Here is a 20,513-nt window from a genome sequence, read left to right on the forward strand (position 1 = left end):
ATGATGTAAGGTATAAACCACGAAGTGGAATATATCATCGGAACCTCATGGCCTGAAGTGGTTTATACCGCTTATAACATGGCTACCTGCCATTTGGGGTATGAAAAATAATTAAAATAATTCAAACACATTTTAAATTAAGACAAAACCAAAAACCTTTATTGTGTATATACAGCTGCAGTGTAACAGAGTCTTAAATGTAATTTAATTTATTGTTAGCTTATTACAAATAAATTGCACGTGTCTGTTTATTGTGAATTTCTGCATCGAAAGTGGCATCTCACTAGAAACTAGAGGACTGAACACGCTGATGATGGGCAGAGTTTCAAATGACACAGAGGAAGTAAGAGGAAAAGCTGTCTCTGTAGGTGAGTCTGTGTAATTGTTATATGTGAGGCACACATATTCAAGTCCGTTTTCATCCTTTTGGATCTCAAAAGATGTTTTTGTTAGTTGTCGGACCCCCTAGCATCCAAATTGTGCCAGATTAAGTTGAAGATCAAACCAGACTTTACGCACCATGCTGACCGCAGTGTCTAGGGACAGTGCCTCATTTTCCTGCAGATCCTTCAAGTCCAGGCGAATTATTTGGGGTGTGGTGTCTGGCTTTGTCTTTACCTGCTTTTCTAAAAGTTTTCATGACTGACAGGAATACATTCTTGTTGGTTTTGTCAGCAGAGATGTTAAAACCTACTGTTAAAATATATATTTAGTCCAGCCCAGCATTATAAAACTGGAGATTGAATATTAATCCTCAAAATGATTGGTAGATATTGGCATCCAGGGCGGGTTTAGTATCCTAGGAGATCTCAGTTGATATTGTTAAACGATTGAACATTTTGTGAGTGTCCAAAATGAATTTAAAAAATCTACATTAATTACTGCAGCGGATCGTGTACAATAATTTTGCATCCTACTGGTGGCAAACTATTTTGTACAACCTGCAATCTTTCTTTGGATCACATATGTCGAGCTACAATCCAACGGCATTTAGACTCAGACAGCAATCAAAAACAAAAAAGGTTGCGGATAGTGCATTGCCTAAAAACGAAAAGGTAAAAAAAAAAAAACTTTTTTTTTTCTTTTCTGAAACACTGACATGTAACAACGTAGTAATGTTAAATATTATTAGTTTTGCTCAAGACAGACAGCTACAGTTGGGACTGGTTTAAAACAAAATAATATGTATAAAATACAAAGCAGGTTACTTTTGATCTCTGCATCATCATCCTATGTTTGTTTAGAGACAAAATTCTCAGAAACTTTTAGAAGCAACAACACAGATTACATTCTTGACAGTAAGTTACTATAAAGAAGACACTTTTTTATTATTTCGTGGAATATTCATTTTCATTAAAATATTATCGATTTGTTATCATGGGGTCCCAATCAATAAATAATTTGATTATTGTTGTTATCGTTACAAGCCTGATACATACCGATTTGTTGATTAACACTGGAGTTATCATTTACAACCTTTTGAAAATCCTGCCCAAAGTGTTTCAAGAGTGCCGACTGTCTGGAAGAACTCCACAGAGGAGATATGAGACTCTATTCACAATGCTCACAAGTTATTTTAAATAAAGCTGTAAGGTGTGTGTGAAGGTGTAATGATGGCTGTAACCATGGTAGAGCGTTGTGTTTCTCAGTGTTAGCAGATGGGAGATTGTGTCCACTTGATTGTGAAAAAAGTCTTAGATTAACAGAAGTTGCAAAATGTCAGCAACACCTGGTCAGATATGTTATTTCATACAGCTATTTTTGTTTTTCTTTTTTATTCTTAGAAATGTAACTGATATATTTCAGGCAAACAGGTATAGTGCAGTGTTTTCATGTATAGTAAGATATTGATGGGTTGGATTACATATTTACTTTGAAATCAGAGGTTAAGTTAATCTTTTTATTGGTCTGTCACTGAAGTTCTTACAGTGAATATTGACTAGATTATTTATTGAGAGACGACATTAAGAAACACAATGGAAAATGTTGTAAAGTCAGAACAAACAAGGTAATCATAAACACAACAACTTGAATTGCTGTTTTATTTTATTTTTTTCAAAGTTACTATAAAATGCATGCAAGTAATTGAGAATGTTGCTATAGGTTTACATGGCATAAGATGAATGTCAAAGACTGTTTTATTTAGACTTGTTGACTATGGCTTAAATTGTAAAAGTAATAAAAGACTAAACTAATGACTGAATAATTTTACACATCATGTTTATTCAGTGCAGCTTTTTTTAGCCCAGGTTATAAAAAACATTCATTGTGATAAACACTTAACATTCAGTACATCAAATACTGGGCACTACATTTACCTAGAAGCATTATTGTATCACTTTGAAGGTGATCTTCTTTAGATTGTATTAATAGACTTTGGTTGTAGGTTACTTTGCATAGCAATTAATATGCTTATGGTATCCATAGCTTAAAACATGAATCATAAATCTGAAGAAACTAAATAAACTTTAGTCCAGTAGCATAGACTGAAATGTATTTAGTTCCATTCAAATTTAGTAGCATCTGATATTTTCAGCAGTTGCTTAAATATTGGTTACCATAACTATCAAATGTAATCTAGCAATACCTTCCTAGATCAACTCCTTGCTGACATTTAGTGACACTGTATCTCATGTAACTGACAGAAATCTTGTATGTTATGTATTAGAGAGTTTCCAGACCACATTCCATAATCTGCAAATGTAACTATGTATTGCATGTGTCGTTCATTGCTAGATGATGATATAACAATGTATTAAAAGCAAACATGAAAGTCAGAAAACACCACAACTTCACACACAAAGGTCAATGTACCCTTTAACCTAGCACAGCTACAACGAGTTGTGGTTTGCAAGATGTGGTTCTGAAACAAATCAGTTACCCATTAGCTTAACTTACTACACTGTTTAAAAAATTTAAGAAAATGTAAGAAAAATATTCTTATTTAGAAGCCAAAAGAGTATATTTTAATATGAGAAAGAAAAATCTTGCTTTGTCCACAAGTAAGTTTACCTTTTTAATGTTTTTAACTGTGTATATTCGGCTACAGAATCACAGTCGTAACATATATGGGGATATATTGCTCAAATAAAAGTCTTCTTTCCTTAAGAACACATACTGTATCATGTACTGGTATGACATCAATATTCAATAGTATATTCAGAGTGCATTTATAGTACACATTTCCTATGGATTTCTTACCTTTATTTCGGAATAGTTTCATGCACATCAAAGTGCTGAACCTCTGCGGTTGGTTTTGTTCAGGTAGTTAGAGGCCTTTAATTAACATGCTACTCTCAACAATAGTAAAATCTTGAAACATGCTGAGGTTAACAGAGCAGAAGCCCCTGATCTACTGGAAATATTGAAAACAGACCAGGACCCCCAGCTTAACACTAGACCAGGCCTTTACTCATAGATGACTTCACTGGCTTGGCGGAGGCAGTTTGACATATCCACTGGCAAGTCATTGCGAGTGATACTGTTTCCATCCAGCCTCAGGTGTTTCAGTCTGGAGTAGTTCAGTGGCCCAGTGATCTTGCAGAAGCTAGCCAGATCAAACTCTGAAAAATAGTAAAATAAAGAGACAATAGTTTAATCTGGATGTTACCTGTTTGGCCACCGAACATTTTATGGGTGTCAAAAATATGAATACTTTCTGTCATCATTTTCTAATGTTATTGAAACAACGGTGGAAACAACAAAGGAGGGTATAGTCAAACACGTATTTCAACCCTTATCCATGTATATCATATGAGAAACAGTAATTGTAACATGATATAGAAAGATTAATCTGATTATTTATTATTAAATAGAGGATTTTGGTAAATGTAAATATGATACAACAATCATAAAACGTTTTTACACAGCACTAGAAAACTCTTAACTGTGCATGTGCGGACGAAGAACTGTGTTCAGAAAAGTTTATTTTTCTTATCAATTACGTTATGTTATCATTCACCAGGTTAATATGTTTCTTGCATGGACCCTGGGCAACAGTGAAACAGACTTTAAAAGTTTTTTTTTTTTTCTTTTTAATTAAACACTGAGAAGATCAGCCCAATCCGACTCCTTTCTATAGACACTCAATAAAAAAAGTAGCCTTGGACCTCTCGTTATATCTCATGATCCATTGTGCACCACCTGACCTAAGTTATGGAAGAGTTGAGTATCTTGGTAATATAGAACAGCTTCCCTCAACCATTTTTCAAGATTTCTTTTTTGTGCACCATTTTTTGATACCACACTCAGGTAGACAAGATTAATCAATCAGTTATTTGTTTAATTGATCAAAGCCCATAGGTGTGATTAATCAGTTTATCATTAAATATATATATATATATATATATATATATATATATATATATATATATATATATATATATATATATATATATACACACACACACACACACACACACACACACACACACACTTGAAAAATCTATAGGAACTCACTGTTGATTTTGTTGACCTGTAAGTATAGGTTCTCTAAGTTTTCATTAACAACTGGGATGGACTTCAGCATGTTGAAAGACAAGTCCAGCTCAATAAGAGAAGTGGTATTGAAGAAATCAGCGGGAATGCCAGAATCCACCAATTGATTGTGTGAGATTCTCAGGTACTGCAGCTTCGGTAGTTTTTGTAAGTAGTTGTCTGGAAGTTTGGAGATTTCATTGTGATCAGCATATAAGATCTCCAGACTGCTTGGAAGATCCTGAGGCAATTTTTTTAATTTATTGTTGTTTAAGTCAAGGTACGTCAGGGAGTTGAGCCCCTGAAAGACTCCAGCAAGAGCATCATCATTCAACTGATTATCTTGAAGTTGAATGACAGTGAGGTTTTGGAGTCCTTTCAAAAGGCTGGATGGAAACTTTGAGAGTTCATTATTTGCAAGTTTAAGCTCCTGCAGGGTACTGGGAAGAGGTCCAACAGGCTCTGTAAGTTTGTTGTTATTCATGTACAGCCTTTCCAGCTTTTTCAGCTTGGAAAATGTCTTTTTTCCTATGTTGCTGTTCACAATTTGGTTTTCATCCAAGATAAGCCAAGAAAGCTCTGTGGCATTGTCAAAGACGCCATTTTTGATGGTATCTATCTCATTTCTTTGCAGGTAAAGGTACTTGATTCCTGAAGGCACTATTGGGATGAACTTCAGATTGCGGTTGTCACAGTACATGGCACTTGGGAAATTTATCGGGCATTCACACTCTTGCGCACAATTAGGTCCTGAAGGTCCCAGCTGAGATAAAGGTTCATAGTTGTAATCATACTGGCATAATATACCACTGAATAGAGCCGTCAAAAGTGGGAGATGAAGAAGACTCATCTTGAAGGCACCAGTTGATTCTGTTGAGAGAAAGAGAATGTATTAGTCAAGGGCATATTCAAGATTGATTTAATTTGCCTGTTTTATCTATACCAGTACACCTATCCCACAATGCTGAGAGGGTTGGAGAAGTGACCTGTGCTATAGGGGGGTCAAATGTAACAATTCACTGTCTCCGTCAAGCAGCAATAATATCCCCTTCATATATTCCCACTGTCCAGCCTACAGCATCTCAATCCAAAGACTAACTCATTCTTTAGAAAAATGTCATGCAAGCTGCTAATAATATTTGTTGCAGCCCAATAACTTTTCTACACTATATAATATACCATAGCTATAATAAACGTATTAATATAATTGAAATAATAAGACTGCATCCTCTATATAACATTTTGAAACACTGTGGAGGAACTGCTGTTTGCCTAAGACAGTCTCATGAAATCTCCCTTATGATTCCAACATGACTGCTACAAATATATCTGGAAAAGTTACCAGCCAATCCTCTGTGAGTTACGTAATGTTTCAGAAAATGTACAATACTGTTTTGTTTGACACACTGTTTCAAATTATAGCAACAAGCAGGTGACAGGCAGCATCTACTTTACTGTAGCAATTACACAGTATTCTGCAACTTTTTAATACTTGGATATAGTATTAAAAGTAGCATTTTTGTCACGGCATCAGGATCATCATGGTTAAATATGAGAAAATGTTATCAATGCTCTCAACTTTCATCAAATATAATGGTCATGTAACCTTTAAAAAAAGAAACATTTTCTATATATAATGCATGCTCTCAGTGCTTTCATAACTTAAAATGTTAAATTATAAATTCTGCGTAACACTATTTAAAAGTCAAGTAGACAAATTGGGTACTGATATCCTCAGTAATGGGTTGCAAGCATTTTGAAAGCAAACAGGGGACTCCATTTGACCTAAAGTTTTGCTCATGTCATATGGACGTCTCGAACAGTCATACTGTGTATCAAACAGTCATCACTCTTGTTAAATGTTTAGATTCTCATGAAAAAGGATTGATCTGTTCTTCTCATTAAAGAACACACAATACTGTGATATTTCATGTGGGATTCTGTACAACCCCACAGCTGCTGTTTGTCAATGCCTACTCCAATATCAACATCATTCAAGGCATTTGTTTGTGGAACATCTAAAGACTAGCACTCCATCATAGAAAACAACAGCTAAACTTGACTAATTGAGAGAAGCTTGCCTTATTATCATTTCATCAGTGTTTAATTACCCTGCTGGAACTTAAGTCAACTTTGTTAAGCTATTGCTGTGAGTACAAGCAGGAACATACATTTAAAATGCTTCATAGTTATTATTAACAGTAGCATGTTCTTTTGTAATGGATCAGAATGTGGTGTATCAAGTCACCCTGAATTTGATCTTCCTGTATGAAACATTTTGTTTCAGAAAAAACATTGCAAGAATAGGAAAACAAATTGACTTGTTGGGCACCCCCTTTTTAGCTGCTTAATTTCCTAAAAGCTCTTTCTTAAAAACATGTTATAACTGTGGCTTGATTGAGTTTGTTAAAAGCTGTAATTTTGGTTGCTTTGTGGCAGCTTCACTGTTCAGTAGGAAATGGGTACAGAGTTGCACATGATGAAGAATCATATGTTGTTTTATCAAAACCAAAATTGCAACTGATGGCCCAGTTATTATACTTCCCAGTTCAAATCCATGCTCACTCATTGATTCACCGTGTGACCCTGAGCAAGTCACTTAATCTCCTTGTGCTCCATCTTTTGGCTAAGTGACTCTGCAGCTGATCCCTAGTTCACACACCCTAGTCTCTGTAAGTCGCCTTGGATAAAGGCATCTGCTAAATAAACAAATAATAATAATAATAATAATAATAATAATTATAATAATAATAATAATAATAATAATAATAATAATAATATTTTGGATTGTTACAAAGCTCAAATTCAATTTTCAATTAAACTAAGATACTATAAATATCCATTTTCAACACATTTCTTTACATAAATAACATAAAATCATTATATCAGTATACACTATAAATAGCACTTCTGATTTTCAGTTTTAACCAATAAAAAATGATAACACACCCCTGATACAAAGAAAATGAAATCGGTTATATCCAATAAACACCAAAAAACACTGTAAATGGTTGCTCAATTCACGGTGACATGACTTGTAACAAAATTTTAATAAATAACCTACAAATAAACTTTGTGCAGTGCAGTTGGGCAATGTCCCTCCTACCTGATTTGTATCTTGCATTGATTCGTTCTAATACTTAAATCCACTCCAACTACTGACTGACAGCAAATTCCTACATTTGTATTGGAGGATTATAGCAAGCTTGTGAGATTTAAAACAAGATTACAAGAAGCAGAGGATTGTTCAAGCTTGTGAGATTTAAAGCTATATTCCAGTTGGATAGGGAGTATTTACATGCTTGTGGAATTTAAAATAGAATTGCAAATTGTGGCGAAATGTAAAGAAATACCTAAACGCACAAAACCCCCAGAAGAATATACCCGTGACCATAAGGATTTTGTTATGGAAGACAACAAAGGAAATAAGGTACACTTGAAAAAAAGTACTGTCAAGTTACTATACATAATGTCACAGAAAAAAAAGAAAAGTAACTGAAAACAATAATTTGATACAGTATATAAAAGGTGAAAGCCCTAGGAAAAAATGATTTATGTATAATTCAAAAATAGGTAGAAATAAGCACTTAAAAATGAAACTAATACAAACTGAAAAACAGACACCCTAGTATAAATAAAGGACAACAGACCATCTGATTACTTGTCTCTTGAGGCAACCACAAAAGTACTGTGATGTTAAACTAGGCTGTTACCTCACAATCTACAAATATTGTTATCATAAAGAAAAAAAAAAACTTTTTGCCATTGTTAGATCATCTACAGTTCATTTCCATATAATGGTTTCTTAAAGAAACAGAATACGTCAAAGCTCACAAATCAAAACAAATAGAAAAAACAGAAAACAAACCTATGATTTGGAATAAGTAATATTATATTAAATACGTTACTGCTTTCCTTTTCTTTCATCAGTTATAAGACTTCACAATTGGTTGATGGTCTGTGTAAAAGGTCTAATTATGTGGCTTTTTTAACTTCTACTGGTTGCCTGATCATTTTAGCCCCTATTGAAAACAAAATCTATCAGAAACAAAACATGCAACTTTAAATGGGTCATTGGAATACAAACAAATATGTTCTTACACCATAAAAATAGAAAAAAAAAACATTAAAAAAAACCTTTAAACATTAAAAACAATGAAGGTAGAGAAATGAAAATGCAAAAATCTCTCAAAAGGATGATGTCTGATTATCAGATTTCATCAATCCTGCCAGTTATTTCTTTTAAAGTTTGTGTTGTCTGTACAAAGACATCTGTATAAAAGTGAACAAATATACAAGAAAGAAAAAATCAGCCCGTTTCACAAATCTAATAAAACTATAAAACAGTCACACTGTGACAGGAGTTTTACTGAAATATAATTCTAACTACATTTAATGACACAATATAACTACAATTCAACAGCACCATTGTAGTTGTACTCAATTCTGTAATTACAATGGAGCTAATTTACAGTTTGTTTGCATGCTATATAGACAGAAATGCTAGGAACAGCAAACAACATTATTAAGCATAGCTTTCAACAGTATCAGAAAGGGTATGCTACACTTACCTTGTCTTTTCTTGACACCTTGTTGGATTGATCAATTCCTAGATCACCCTCAACAACAACAGCAAAGTTAGAAGCAACTTAGATAGAGCTTGGTCTGAAAAAGGGCTCAGGAAAAAGAAAGCAGCCTTGCCAGACCTCTGCAATCCAAAGCTGACAAAACACAGCAACCAAATGTAGTCAGGCTGCTATAAAGCTGCTATGTCATCATTATGGGCTTATAGTGTAGCAGGAGAAAATATGGCTCACTAACGAGGTGCAGGTGCATTGGGGTCAGACATCTGCAATCAGGATGAGGTTATGTTGCCTTAGGAGGGAGGTATTCCATTTACTGTATACCTGGCTGTGCCAATGTAATGTCTGTAAACTTCAATTAGATCAGGTTTAAAAAAAAAAAAAAAAAAATCAAACAGTATTTTAAAATTTTAAATACAAAATATTATTGTCTTGCAAACTTACATTATCCTTTTTAATTCCAGTATTTTGGAAGCAAACAGCAGTTTCCTAAAAGATGGGAAATAATGGGAAATTACCTAAATAGAATAAAATGTAGCTGTAAAAGTTAAATGCTGCTAAATGAATGATGGATTGGGACAGCTTTAATTAATATGCTTCATTTCCAACCCCCAATAGCAAAGTGTGGCCCCAAGCCAATTTCTCACATATACCAAAACATAAGTCATTGCATCTCAGCTGCTTTTCATCTTCTGCAAGATCAAAAGGCACAAGTTGGTTAACACCAGTATCCAATAATAAATGTAATATGCAAATTGTTCATTAAGAACAATGAAACAAATACCACATTTAGTAAATGTGCATCCTGTGTTTTTGTTATCTTCAGTTATCTATCCACCCACCTTCCCCCGCTTCCAGATTCTACTGAGGTCTGGAATCAATTTAGCTAGGCCTGTTTCTCGTTTTCATGACTGCCATTTAAGAATGCATGTTAGATATTGGGTGTTAAATCTTCCCGTTATACAATGATAAGAACTTGCAAAGTCAGAGAGTTTTTGATCATTTACGGAATTCAGGTAACATTTTAACCCTGTATTAATGTGTTTGTATTTTTATTAACTCCTTTATTAATATTACTAAACACAAAAAAATTAAAAAAAATAAGTAAACCAAGGGGTCCTTGGTTTACAAGAATGCTTATATAACCAACAGGCATTACTGGTTTAGCCTGAACTAAATTCTCAACTAGAAATCTAGTCCTCCTAGTTATAAACAAGCTGGAGTTTTTGTAGCCTACTATGTAACATTCCAGCTGTTTATAGCTATTTCTTTTCATAATCAAATGAATGATACTCTCTGCACTTTTCTTTGGCATTGCACATAAATCACTTACTTAGAATGTCATATTGTCAAACATTGGTAGAAGGTTTCCATCCCAGTGAAAACAGTTATATATGTGAGAAATAGTTTTTCTGTAATCAAATTGCTGCCAGATGGATGGTTGGAAGTCTCTGGATTGATCTTCAAAGCTCAATGAGAACATATATGATAATGGATTGAACAGGAGTGGATTCTATGCAAGGGAATATGTCAATCAACAAGTTCTGTTGATGTCTTAAGCAGCCTGGTATATTATTTATTATCGTATTTAAATAGTCCCGTTGAAGATAAATTAATCTACTGATTCTCAGTTAGATCCGATCAGGGACCCAGGTTCCTGTTCATGCTGGATCACGTACTGGATCACATGAATCTTAGTCAGCTTTTTATTACATTCATTCACTATGTTAAGTTTCTTCCTACACCCCCTCTTGCCCCCTCCGCTCCTCCACTATCACCAGATTAGCTGTCCTCCCCCCTCCGCTCCCCCATTTACAGAGCCCACTCCTTCTCCACCCTTGCCCCTCAGTGGTGGAACGACCTATCCACGGATATCAGGACATCTGTAAACTTCACATCTGTCGAGTATACTGGACTACATGGCGCCCAATTGTACCAGTGCTTTCATCAGCTCGTACTTGCACAGAACTGCTCCATGCCTTGCCGTATTCTACTACTGCTCTTAATTATAACTACTTCCTGTATCTTGTATTTGACTTTACTCTTATAGGTATCTGTATTCAGATTTTTTTGTAATTGCTTTTACTGAAATCATTCTCATCCATTCATTATACTTGTTACCTGCTCATACTGGACTTTATTTGTACAAGCAAACCATTTTAATATAAGTTTAGTGTATTCTCTATTTTTTGCTCTTATTTGAATTTGATCTTTTGCTTGTGATTTTATTGTACTTTATTGCTCTTATCTGTAATGTGATACTTTGCACTGTGATATTTTGTAACATTATCGCCCTGGATAAGGGCATCTGCTAATAAATAAATAAATAAATAAATAAATAAATAAATAACTTAAGTGAGTTCCATGTAGTTATTTAGGAGATAGTGGTGCTGCTGGAGTAGAAAATAGAACTTGAGCATCATTCTTGTTTTACTACCATTATATCTTACATAATGCTCCCAAGGATCTTTCTTTAACATCTTTAACATTGATAGGTTTTGAATTTACAGCTGTACTGAGGGATGAATGTCTCTGTCTCTATATAAACTACAGGCTAAATTTGTATCTCAGAGTGCTTCCTGGTGCCTGTCTTCACTGTTTGGCTTGTTCCTAAATAATACAGATGGTTCTCCACTAATAATTTCTTACAGCTTCAAAATATAACAACAAAAAAACATCCCACCTAGTGTTTATTTTATTATTGTTTTAGATAAACTTTAATTCATATTTTGATTGTCTCCACTTTCATTGTATCTTGGTTATATATAATGCATCTACTAACTACTATTGTGTGATCTATAATTAATGGTGTTTTTCTGTGTGTGTGTGTGTCTTTTTTCATGATTGTCCATAATTCAAGTTTGGTCACTCAACTTTGAAAGATTGAAACCCCAAACTTTTGTCACCCGGTCTTCTTTAAGAAATTTTTTATGTTACGTATCAATAAATACAAACAAACACGGTTTTGGTGTGTTTTTTTTTTTTTTTTTTCTTTTTTTTTCTCGTCTATAGGTTTGTAAAACAATATATTCTGAAATAAAAATGGAATTTGGGCAGTGAGTTCAGCCGGCTGTTATTGCAGAATTATTTTAATTGCAGTAATGCTCTGGTAAAAAGCATGCTGCTATCTGCAATAGTAAAACGCTTTCAAAGAAAAAAATAGTACACTAAATAGACTGTTAGCTAAGTTGATCAAAATTCCCTTTGATATTATATTGAGCCTTTTAGCTTTAATTCAGTGCATGCCACTAAACAGGAAATTCAAATTAATTGGTAGTGGTTGCACAATAAAAAGTACAATTCTGTCTTTCATACTTTCACTGTAAGTTTCACAAATGTGTTTATTCATGTCACAAAAAAGCAGAATTCAAAGGGTCATAATCAAAACATTTAAACAGGATTTTAAAAAAAAAACAAACAACCGAGTTCCAGGGACATCCTGTCAACAGTGTCGTCAACAGTCAGGTTAAAAAGCAACATGGTTTTCCCATCTTCAAGATTCGAAATGAAATGGATAAGATTAAAATGGCTGGAAATTCTATTGTTGCTTACTAATTACTAATTCTTGCTTTTCTTGAGCTGTCAAAAACAGTGACAGGCAGTATCATTTATTTTCACAGTTACATAACCATGCTCACATCCTTGGCTATCTTAAAAAGTGTAGTCCGTACTTACTCACTGGTATAAGACTATTTACTTTGCATGGAACTTGTCTCAACTGTAAGGTTATATCTTATGCTTATTATATCTGGCTTGCAATGCTTAACAAATGTTTTCTCCAGCAATGTCAGAACTGCCTTATTCGTGCCTACGCTTTAGTTCATTGAGAGCCAAAATCTACAATCCATTGAGGAAACACTTTTGGAAAAATGAAATTCATGGTGTAATAGAATGCAGAATCCATCATCAATTCCTTTATCTTTTGAAATACTTATGGTATTGCTATATTATATAACTGAAGCCATCAGTGCATTATTACGTCTTTAATAATGCTTGGAGGGTTTTGTTGCCCTGCACATGGAATTAGATGCCTTCTGTTTCAGCCACTTAATTAAAGTACTTTATACTTGAGATGACATTAAAATGCACAAATACTTTCAATGTGAATTTGACATTCATTGATTTAGGCATCACATATCATAAGGTGTTTTTTGCACTGATCTGTATGTTTTGCTCTCTCTCTCACCCTGGGACCCCTCTCAGTTTCTAAATCGGATGGCTTGATGTTTGCAATATATATTCATCCTTGGAATATATTGTTAGGTGTCATGAGAGGCTGAAGAGAGTGTGGATTCAGAGTAACAAAAAATCCAACCCCTGTGGTTAAGGGACGATATCCAACCCAAGACTCTCAATATTGGGCCCCAAGGCACACCATGCATATTTTCCAAAAATCACTGATCTTTAAAGCTGAAAGATTATGTTACATTTTTCTGGAACAGTTCCATTATTGTCCCTAAACAAAGCAACATAATTTTTTCAGTTGCCACCTTCTATAATGGTTTAAGTAATCTGGGCCTATGTCACTTTAACCCAGCCTCCCTATGTTGTTCTCCCTCCCTCTCTGTGCACATGGGTTCATTCTCGGTTTATTTGTCTCTGTGAAATTTTGAAATTGTGACACTGTTTCATTGAGCCCAATAAACCACATCTGGAAGGAATAAAACAAAAATATCAGAGATACATCACCCTTCCCCCATCCAACTACTGACACCATACATTTTTATACCTGACACTGACGGTTGTGTTATAATAACTAAAATGTGTTTCTAATTATTTCATATGCAGTATTACATTACCTCATTGTTTCCATTAATGAAATACTCCTTCTCTTGAAGGTTTCAACTGTCAAAGATTGCTTTGTTGCCTTTAAATGTTTTTGGAGAGAAATGCTTGTTGCAGTTTTATAAGGATGATGTCTGGAAAGTTTGGAAGGGCAGCTTCGAAGAACATATTTTCCATTTGAGCATCAGAGTCTGTGAAACCAGTCAAAACTGATTTATCTATCTGTAAAACTCCCAGTGTGCAAAATTGTAAACAATGCATTTATAATGAGCTCTAATCAGAAAGCATCACTGCAATAAATTTGCTGTTAGGAATGATTTCTGAATATAGCCCACCGTACATTGATAGTGGCTACGTATAAAGTATATTTTCAGCATCTTGAAAAAATCCTACAGGAGATGCATTATTTTAGGAGTACGGTTATAGTCGAATATATATATATATATATAATATATATATATATATATATATATATATATATATATATATATATATATATATATATATATATATATAGTGCTGTGCAAAAGTTTTAGACATGTTGCATTTTTCTACTCTAATGCATTATGAGCATCAACAATTTACTCAAAGCCTCCACTAGTGTTTTCTACTATTATAACAACCTTGACTTGCATAAAGAAGGAAAAACATTGAGTGAAATAGCTTGCATCACTCGATTTTCAAGGTGTGGTATACAAAGCATAATCAACATGTACAGAGAAACATCATCTGTAATTCACAAACCCAGAACAGGAAGACACAAAAAAGCTATCAAACAAGAATGAGCAATACTTGAAGATAATATTCTAAATTATATACATCAGAGATCACTACAGATCACACGGGTTGTAAAAAATTTCTAAGCGAATAAAATCTACCAAAATACAGTCTTAATCTCACTATTACTGAAAAAAAAAAAAGATCCAAATTAATGTTCCAGTTATCGTCCAATTTCGCTTATGCCCGGATGCAAAGCTATATGATAAGGTCATGGCTTCTAGATTAGAACAATATATTGGTGGTTTTATCCACTTTGATCAAACAGGCTTCATGAGAGGGCATCTAGCTTCTGACAATATTTGTAGATTACTACTTTCATTTGTGATGCTGCCTCCCACGTTGAATCTTGTGTAGTTTTTTCCCTGGATGTGGAAAAGGCATTGGATCGAATTGAGTGGCACTACCTGTGGCTGGTCTTGGAATGCTTTGGATTTGGAATCAGGTTTTATTCATATGGTGCAAGTACTATATAATAATTCTTTGGCATCTGTGATGACTGGTAGCTGTCAATCCTTCTGTTTTAAACTTCAACGGGGAACATGTCAAGGATGTCCTCTCTCCCCATTGCTATTTGCTCTATCGTTGGAACCACTAGCTCAAGCTGTTAGACAAAGTATAGACATCTCCCCAATAACAACCGCAGGCTCAAACCATTACATTTCTCTTTATGCAAATGACATTCTTTTATATCTTTCAAATATTTCAGAATCAACTCCTCGTTGTCTAGCACTATTTACTAAATTTGGCAGTATGTCTGGTTATAAAAAAATGGGGCTAAATCAATTTTAATGCCTCTAAATCTAGCTGCAAAGAATGCAGTACTCCCTATTACAATCCCAACTGATAATAAGTTTACATATTTGGGAATACAGATTCACCCCTCTCTGCAATGTATAAACAAAGTTAATTACACTACTTTATTCGACAAAATTAAACAAGACTTGCACATATGGTCTCCCTTGCATTTATCTTTACAAGGCAGGATAGCCACGATTAAAATGATCATATTACCGAGAGTTAATTTTTTATTTTCTATGTTACCCCTATCCCCCTATCTTACTTTTTTAAAGGAAGACAATTCCATTTTCTAAATTTATTTGGAATGAAAAACATCCCAGCATTCATCTAACAGTACTGCAACTCACAAAGGCCAATGGTGGATTGTCTCTTCTTGATCTTAAACTATACTATTGGGCTTTTCAAGTTACAGCCATAAAAACATGGACCAACATAGACTCAAAGGTCGCTTGGCGCAATTTGGAAGCAGTTATAGTTCACCCACATAGACTTATTATTTACTGGCATCCCCAAGAAAAACTTAAATTTCAAATTTGGCCCTATTGTTGCAAATTCATCAAAAACTTGGTACGATGTGGAAATATTTATGGGAAGTCCAGTTAAGTTTTCTCATTCGTCTCCTATTTGGAATAATAATCATTTACTGACAGGAGGTAAGCCTTTTATATGCCCTGTCTGGTCAAATAGCGGTGAGCATAGTTTTAAAGATATTTTTAACAGTAAAGGCCTTCGAACGTTCCAGGAACTCAAGGAAGACTTCTCTCTCCCAGGTTTCGCTTATTTTCTATATTTCAGACTAAGGTCTGCTTTACATGCCTATGGGGTTTCTTGGGACTCAGGTGTATGTCCTCATCCTTTGATAGAATGACCGGTGAGAGACAGCTGTTCACAAGAGACAGTCTCAACTATCTATGGTCACTTGTTAAAACAAGCATGTAATACTCTGCCAGTTAAAATTTGGGAGAGTGAAATGGAAAAGCTGGGCTTTTCCCCTGATTGGAACAATGTATGGAACAGTACGTTTTTAGCTTCCAAGAACCCAGCTCACCAATTAATACACGTTAAACTTATCCATTAAGCATATGCTACTCCATACATACTTTTTAAAATGAAAAGGTCCCCTAGTCCACTCTGTGCAGTTTGTCAGGCTGGTGCAGTGGGCACATACCTACACATGTTTTGGGACTGTCCGATTGTGGCTGCGTTCTGGGACAGTGTAGCTCAAACTATTACTGAGCTGACGGAGGTTCTGTCAGGGTTAACTGCAGCCAAGAAATCCATTTTACAGCTTTGGATAGACCCTACGCCTCCTATGATTGCTACCTGCCTCTCGGACTTTAGAAGCATTGTTTTTTGGAATGCTCCACAGCCAGGATTAATAAGGCACGTCTAACAGCTATACAGGCATGGAGTGCAACTGCTGCCGATTTGGCAACGCTGATATTTAAATGACTTGGGCTTCCTTTCCATTGCCTTCATACAGGCTTCTGGTTTCGGGATGTGATTTTATTTTTGGATGGCAATATTGTGGTAACTTTTTCTTGGATATTTTGTTGTTGTTTTTATGTGCAAGCATTGTCAGTGTTGTAAATAGTTTGTTTTATTTTTTTTTTTTGTTTTTGTTTTCATGCTTCGTTTCTGTTGTTAAAAATAAAAACAATTGATCACAAAAAGGACTGTTGCAGTAGAATAACTCTGTTAAGAAACGGGAGCAAGGCTAAAAGGCTAAAATATGCACAGGAACACAGAAACTGGAGTATGGAACAATGGTCAAAGGTGCTTTGGACTGTTGATGAAAGGACAACGACACCTGTAACTTCTGCCAGTTCTGTTGTTATATTGCTTTCATCCATGTATTTTTTTTTATATATATATATATATATATATATATATATATATATATATATATATATATATATATATATATATATAAAATGGTATGATACCCCCCTCCATACTTGTCCCTTTTACTATGCTTCCTTTTTATTTTGCCCATAACATATTCTAATGACAGTTGGCATGCTGTTAAACAACTACATTGTAAACCCACAAATAACTGTCGCCAGTGTTTAATGAACATGCACAGCACACACATGCACAGCCCAACAGTTCAAAGTTGCCTTGGTTTTAATGAGAAGTGTAGTGCAGTATTAGAGTGGAATCATAATTTGTAAAATATATATAGCCTAGTTTAAATCTAAACAAGAGGGTGGAGGAATAGAGGAGACACCAGATGCAGAACAATTTTATAGTTCTAGAGTTGTATTTTCCCAACAGCATACATTTGTCAGGTTAAGTATTGTGATAAAGATTTATTTGATTCTAATTTTGATAGCAGAAACAGTATATTCCTGAAAAGACATATGCATAACATGTGCCATGTTGTAAAGTATATAGGTCTGTTTTTTGTTTACTAGCTGAGATCAGGTGGAGCTTCATTCTTACTATGATACAGGGAGTAATGAGATAGGATACTGTTGATTTGAGAGATTAGAGAATACATGCCATTTTGTACACAATCAAAATAGGAAACATTTTTTAATTTTAAAGTTTACATTGGTCATTCTTTTCAGAAGAACCCATGTATATTAAATCACGTGACAGATAGCCTGTTTAGTTTATGGGACCCTGCCCATGAATGTTTAAGTTACCCTTCTATTATTATTACAGTTACACATGGACTAGGGCTTTAAGTAAAAAGACAGTTGTGAGTGTTAACATTTTCAAGCTTACAATTTTCAAAATCATAATGCCAAGAAATAAAACACTGTTATGTAGTGTCAGTAAAAGGGTTTATTTCCCTGACTCTTGTATGTATTCTTCAAAGAGTAAGTGTAGCATTTTATAACTATTTCATGAAGTCCACAGTTTTACAAATCCACAAAGAAAAAAAGATCTCAAAACATTTGTCAGATTATCTGGCATTGTCCAAAGGAAATTAACCTAGAAGTCAGCTCCATTTTTTCTTTCTTTCTATTAGCCATGGGGAAGTAATGGTGAACAACAAACAGGGGTATGGTATTAATTTGTGTGTCTCTATTGTAACTAAAGTGAAGGACATTGAATGTTAAATGAATGAATGAGGTTCACCAAAGGACTGGACATTTTTGTGTGGCTTTACATGAAACACTCATTTTTTTTCTCTTGCGGGATATTATATTATACAGGGAAAACTGTAGATCAGAAACTTAATTGGAGGGTTAAGAATTTTAGGCATGTCTTTCAGCAGTTCTCTAAAATTAAAAACAGACTTTTGTAAACATGTATTTGGTTACACAGCATTATTTAATTAACAGCAGTCCTTAGTTTTAGAAAATTCCCCATCCAAATGTCAATGCTGCACACATGAGATGCACTGTTTTTAATAATAATCATCTGCAGATGGACCCATGTTGTTGGTTAACTATTGTTTTGTCCTTCTAAGGTGAGTGGAAAAGTTTTCTTTTGCCTATACATATTATAGTTAATGTTTGTGCTTCATGCACATAAATACCCACCAAAAGTTTAGCAGTTCCTTAAAAGTAAAGGGGACAGAATATTGTATTCAGTGGTCTACATGACATAGTTTGGTGACCTGCAGTGAACACAGCAATGCAGATAATGAGGTGGATGGGTCATAAATGACGAGTTTCCCCTCACAGCAGTGACCTGAACACCCCATGACATTTAATTCAGGTTCTTCCTTAAGTGGATTGTAATGCTTTGCACAGATAGCTAATTTATTGCATATGTGCTCTGTTTACCTCTCCAAAGCACCTTTGGGTAAAGGTTAGAAGTCTCTGAGTGGATTTTTCAGTTATTAAATGAGTACTGAAAATCTGGTGTTGAGTAAAGGAACCCAGAGCAGAAGAAAAAACTCAAAGGGCAAATACCACCAAACACATCTTTATTTTATCTGTGAAAAATGTTTGAAAACATTTGGAAATTTTGGATTGAGATGAGAGAAAGAAAATGGGAGGTCAGCACTCCTATCCTAGAAACACATTCCGATGTAGTCTTGATCAAAGGTGCCTGTGAACAGGATGATTTTGGTGATGTTAGGCCAGGAAGTAGACAGAAAACAGTTTTGTGAGTGAAGGCTATTTATTTATTGTAAAATCCACAAGTGAGTGATTTGTGCCTCTATAGATACAGCTGTGTCGGGACTCAATTGCTAATTGATCATTCACTTGAATCCCAGCACATGAACTCATCTGTGCAATCGCCATGCCCACATACTAATACACATTTTATCTGTATATAAAGTGATTGTGCAATCACAGCGCATAAACACAAAATATGAACAGGGGCAGGGCGCCCCACCACATATCTCCCCCCTTATGCACAGCACAAATGGCTTTAAAGACAACCTCCCCCCTAAGGAAGGAGGTATTAAGGGGCCTGTGGGTGGCAATATTGCCAGTGGCAATTTTGTCAGTGACAATGCTGACAGCAGCAATGCTGACCTTGGCAAGGCTGGTTCCTCCAGCCAGGGCAAACCTGTCAGCAGAAAATCTGACAGTGGAGCGAGGTCCTAACCAGTGGCAATGCTGTCAGTAACATTGCTGGTTGTGGAAAGCGGTGGCACATTCTGGCAGTGACGACAGCGCTGTGTACTCCAGCAGTGCAACTGTTGTGGGTGGAGCTGTTCTCCTCACTTCTCCTCCCTTCTCTGTAGCCGGTGGCTCCCTTCTTTTGGGCTCCGGCCCGAGAATTTCCATTAGAACTACTGCTGCGGTTGGGGGTGGTCTCCTCACCCTTCCTCCCTTCTCTGTAGCCGACGGCTCTCTTCTCTTGGGCTCCTGCCCTAGAATATCTGGCAGCGCTACTCCACTTACCCCTACTGTCACCTCCCGCCATAACCTCTGCTCTCTCTTCCCCTGTCCTTGCCTCCACCACTCTCCCTCACCTCCTCCCTCAACTCCCTCTGTCCCCTCACCTTCTGACCTGCCCGCCCGTCCCCTCCCCAGCCCTGGATCTCTGTGCTCTGCGCAGCAAGAACAGAACTGAGCTGAGCTGAAAAGAAATGTAAGAGAATCAAACTCCCTGCTGCCCTAAACTTTTACCTCTCCTTCCTCTCCTCCTTCTCCTCTCCTCTCTCTTCTGCTAAAT

The 20,513-nt window shown here is 35.4% G+C and overlaps 1 protein-coding gene across 1 annotated transcript; it reads right to left on the minus strand.

The window, feature by feature from the left end:
- Window positions 1-2,028: 2,028 nt before the first annotated feature.
- Window positions 2,029-9,236, minus strand: lum (lumican). Its single transcript, XM_041257211.1, has 3 exons — window positions 9,048-9,236; window positions 4,459-5,346; window positions 2,029-3,563 (listed from the first exon to the last, which is right to left on the minus strand). The coding sequence occupies exons 2-3, from the start codon at window positions 5,324-5,326 to the stop codon at window positions 3,409-3,411; spliced, it is 1,023 nt and encodes a 340-aa protein (XP_041113145.1). The 5' UTR covers window positions 5,327-5,346; window positions 9,048-9,236; the 3' UTR covers window positions 2,029-3,408.
- Between the last annotated feature and the right edge of the window lie 11,277 nt (window positions 9,237-20,513).

Source organism: Polyodon spathula, chromosome 8 (assembly GCF_017654505.1).
Source record: "Polyodon spathula isolate WHYD16114869_AA chromosome 8, ASM1765450v1, whole genome shotgun sequence".
Classification (NCBI taxonomy): domain Eukaryota; kingdom Metazoa; phylum Chordata; class Actinopteri; order Acipenseriformes; family Polyodontidae; genus Polyodon; species Polyodon spathula.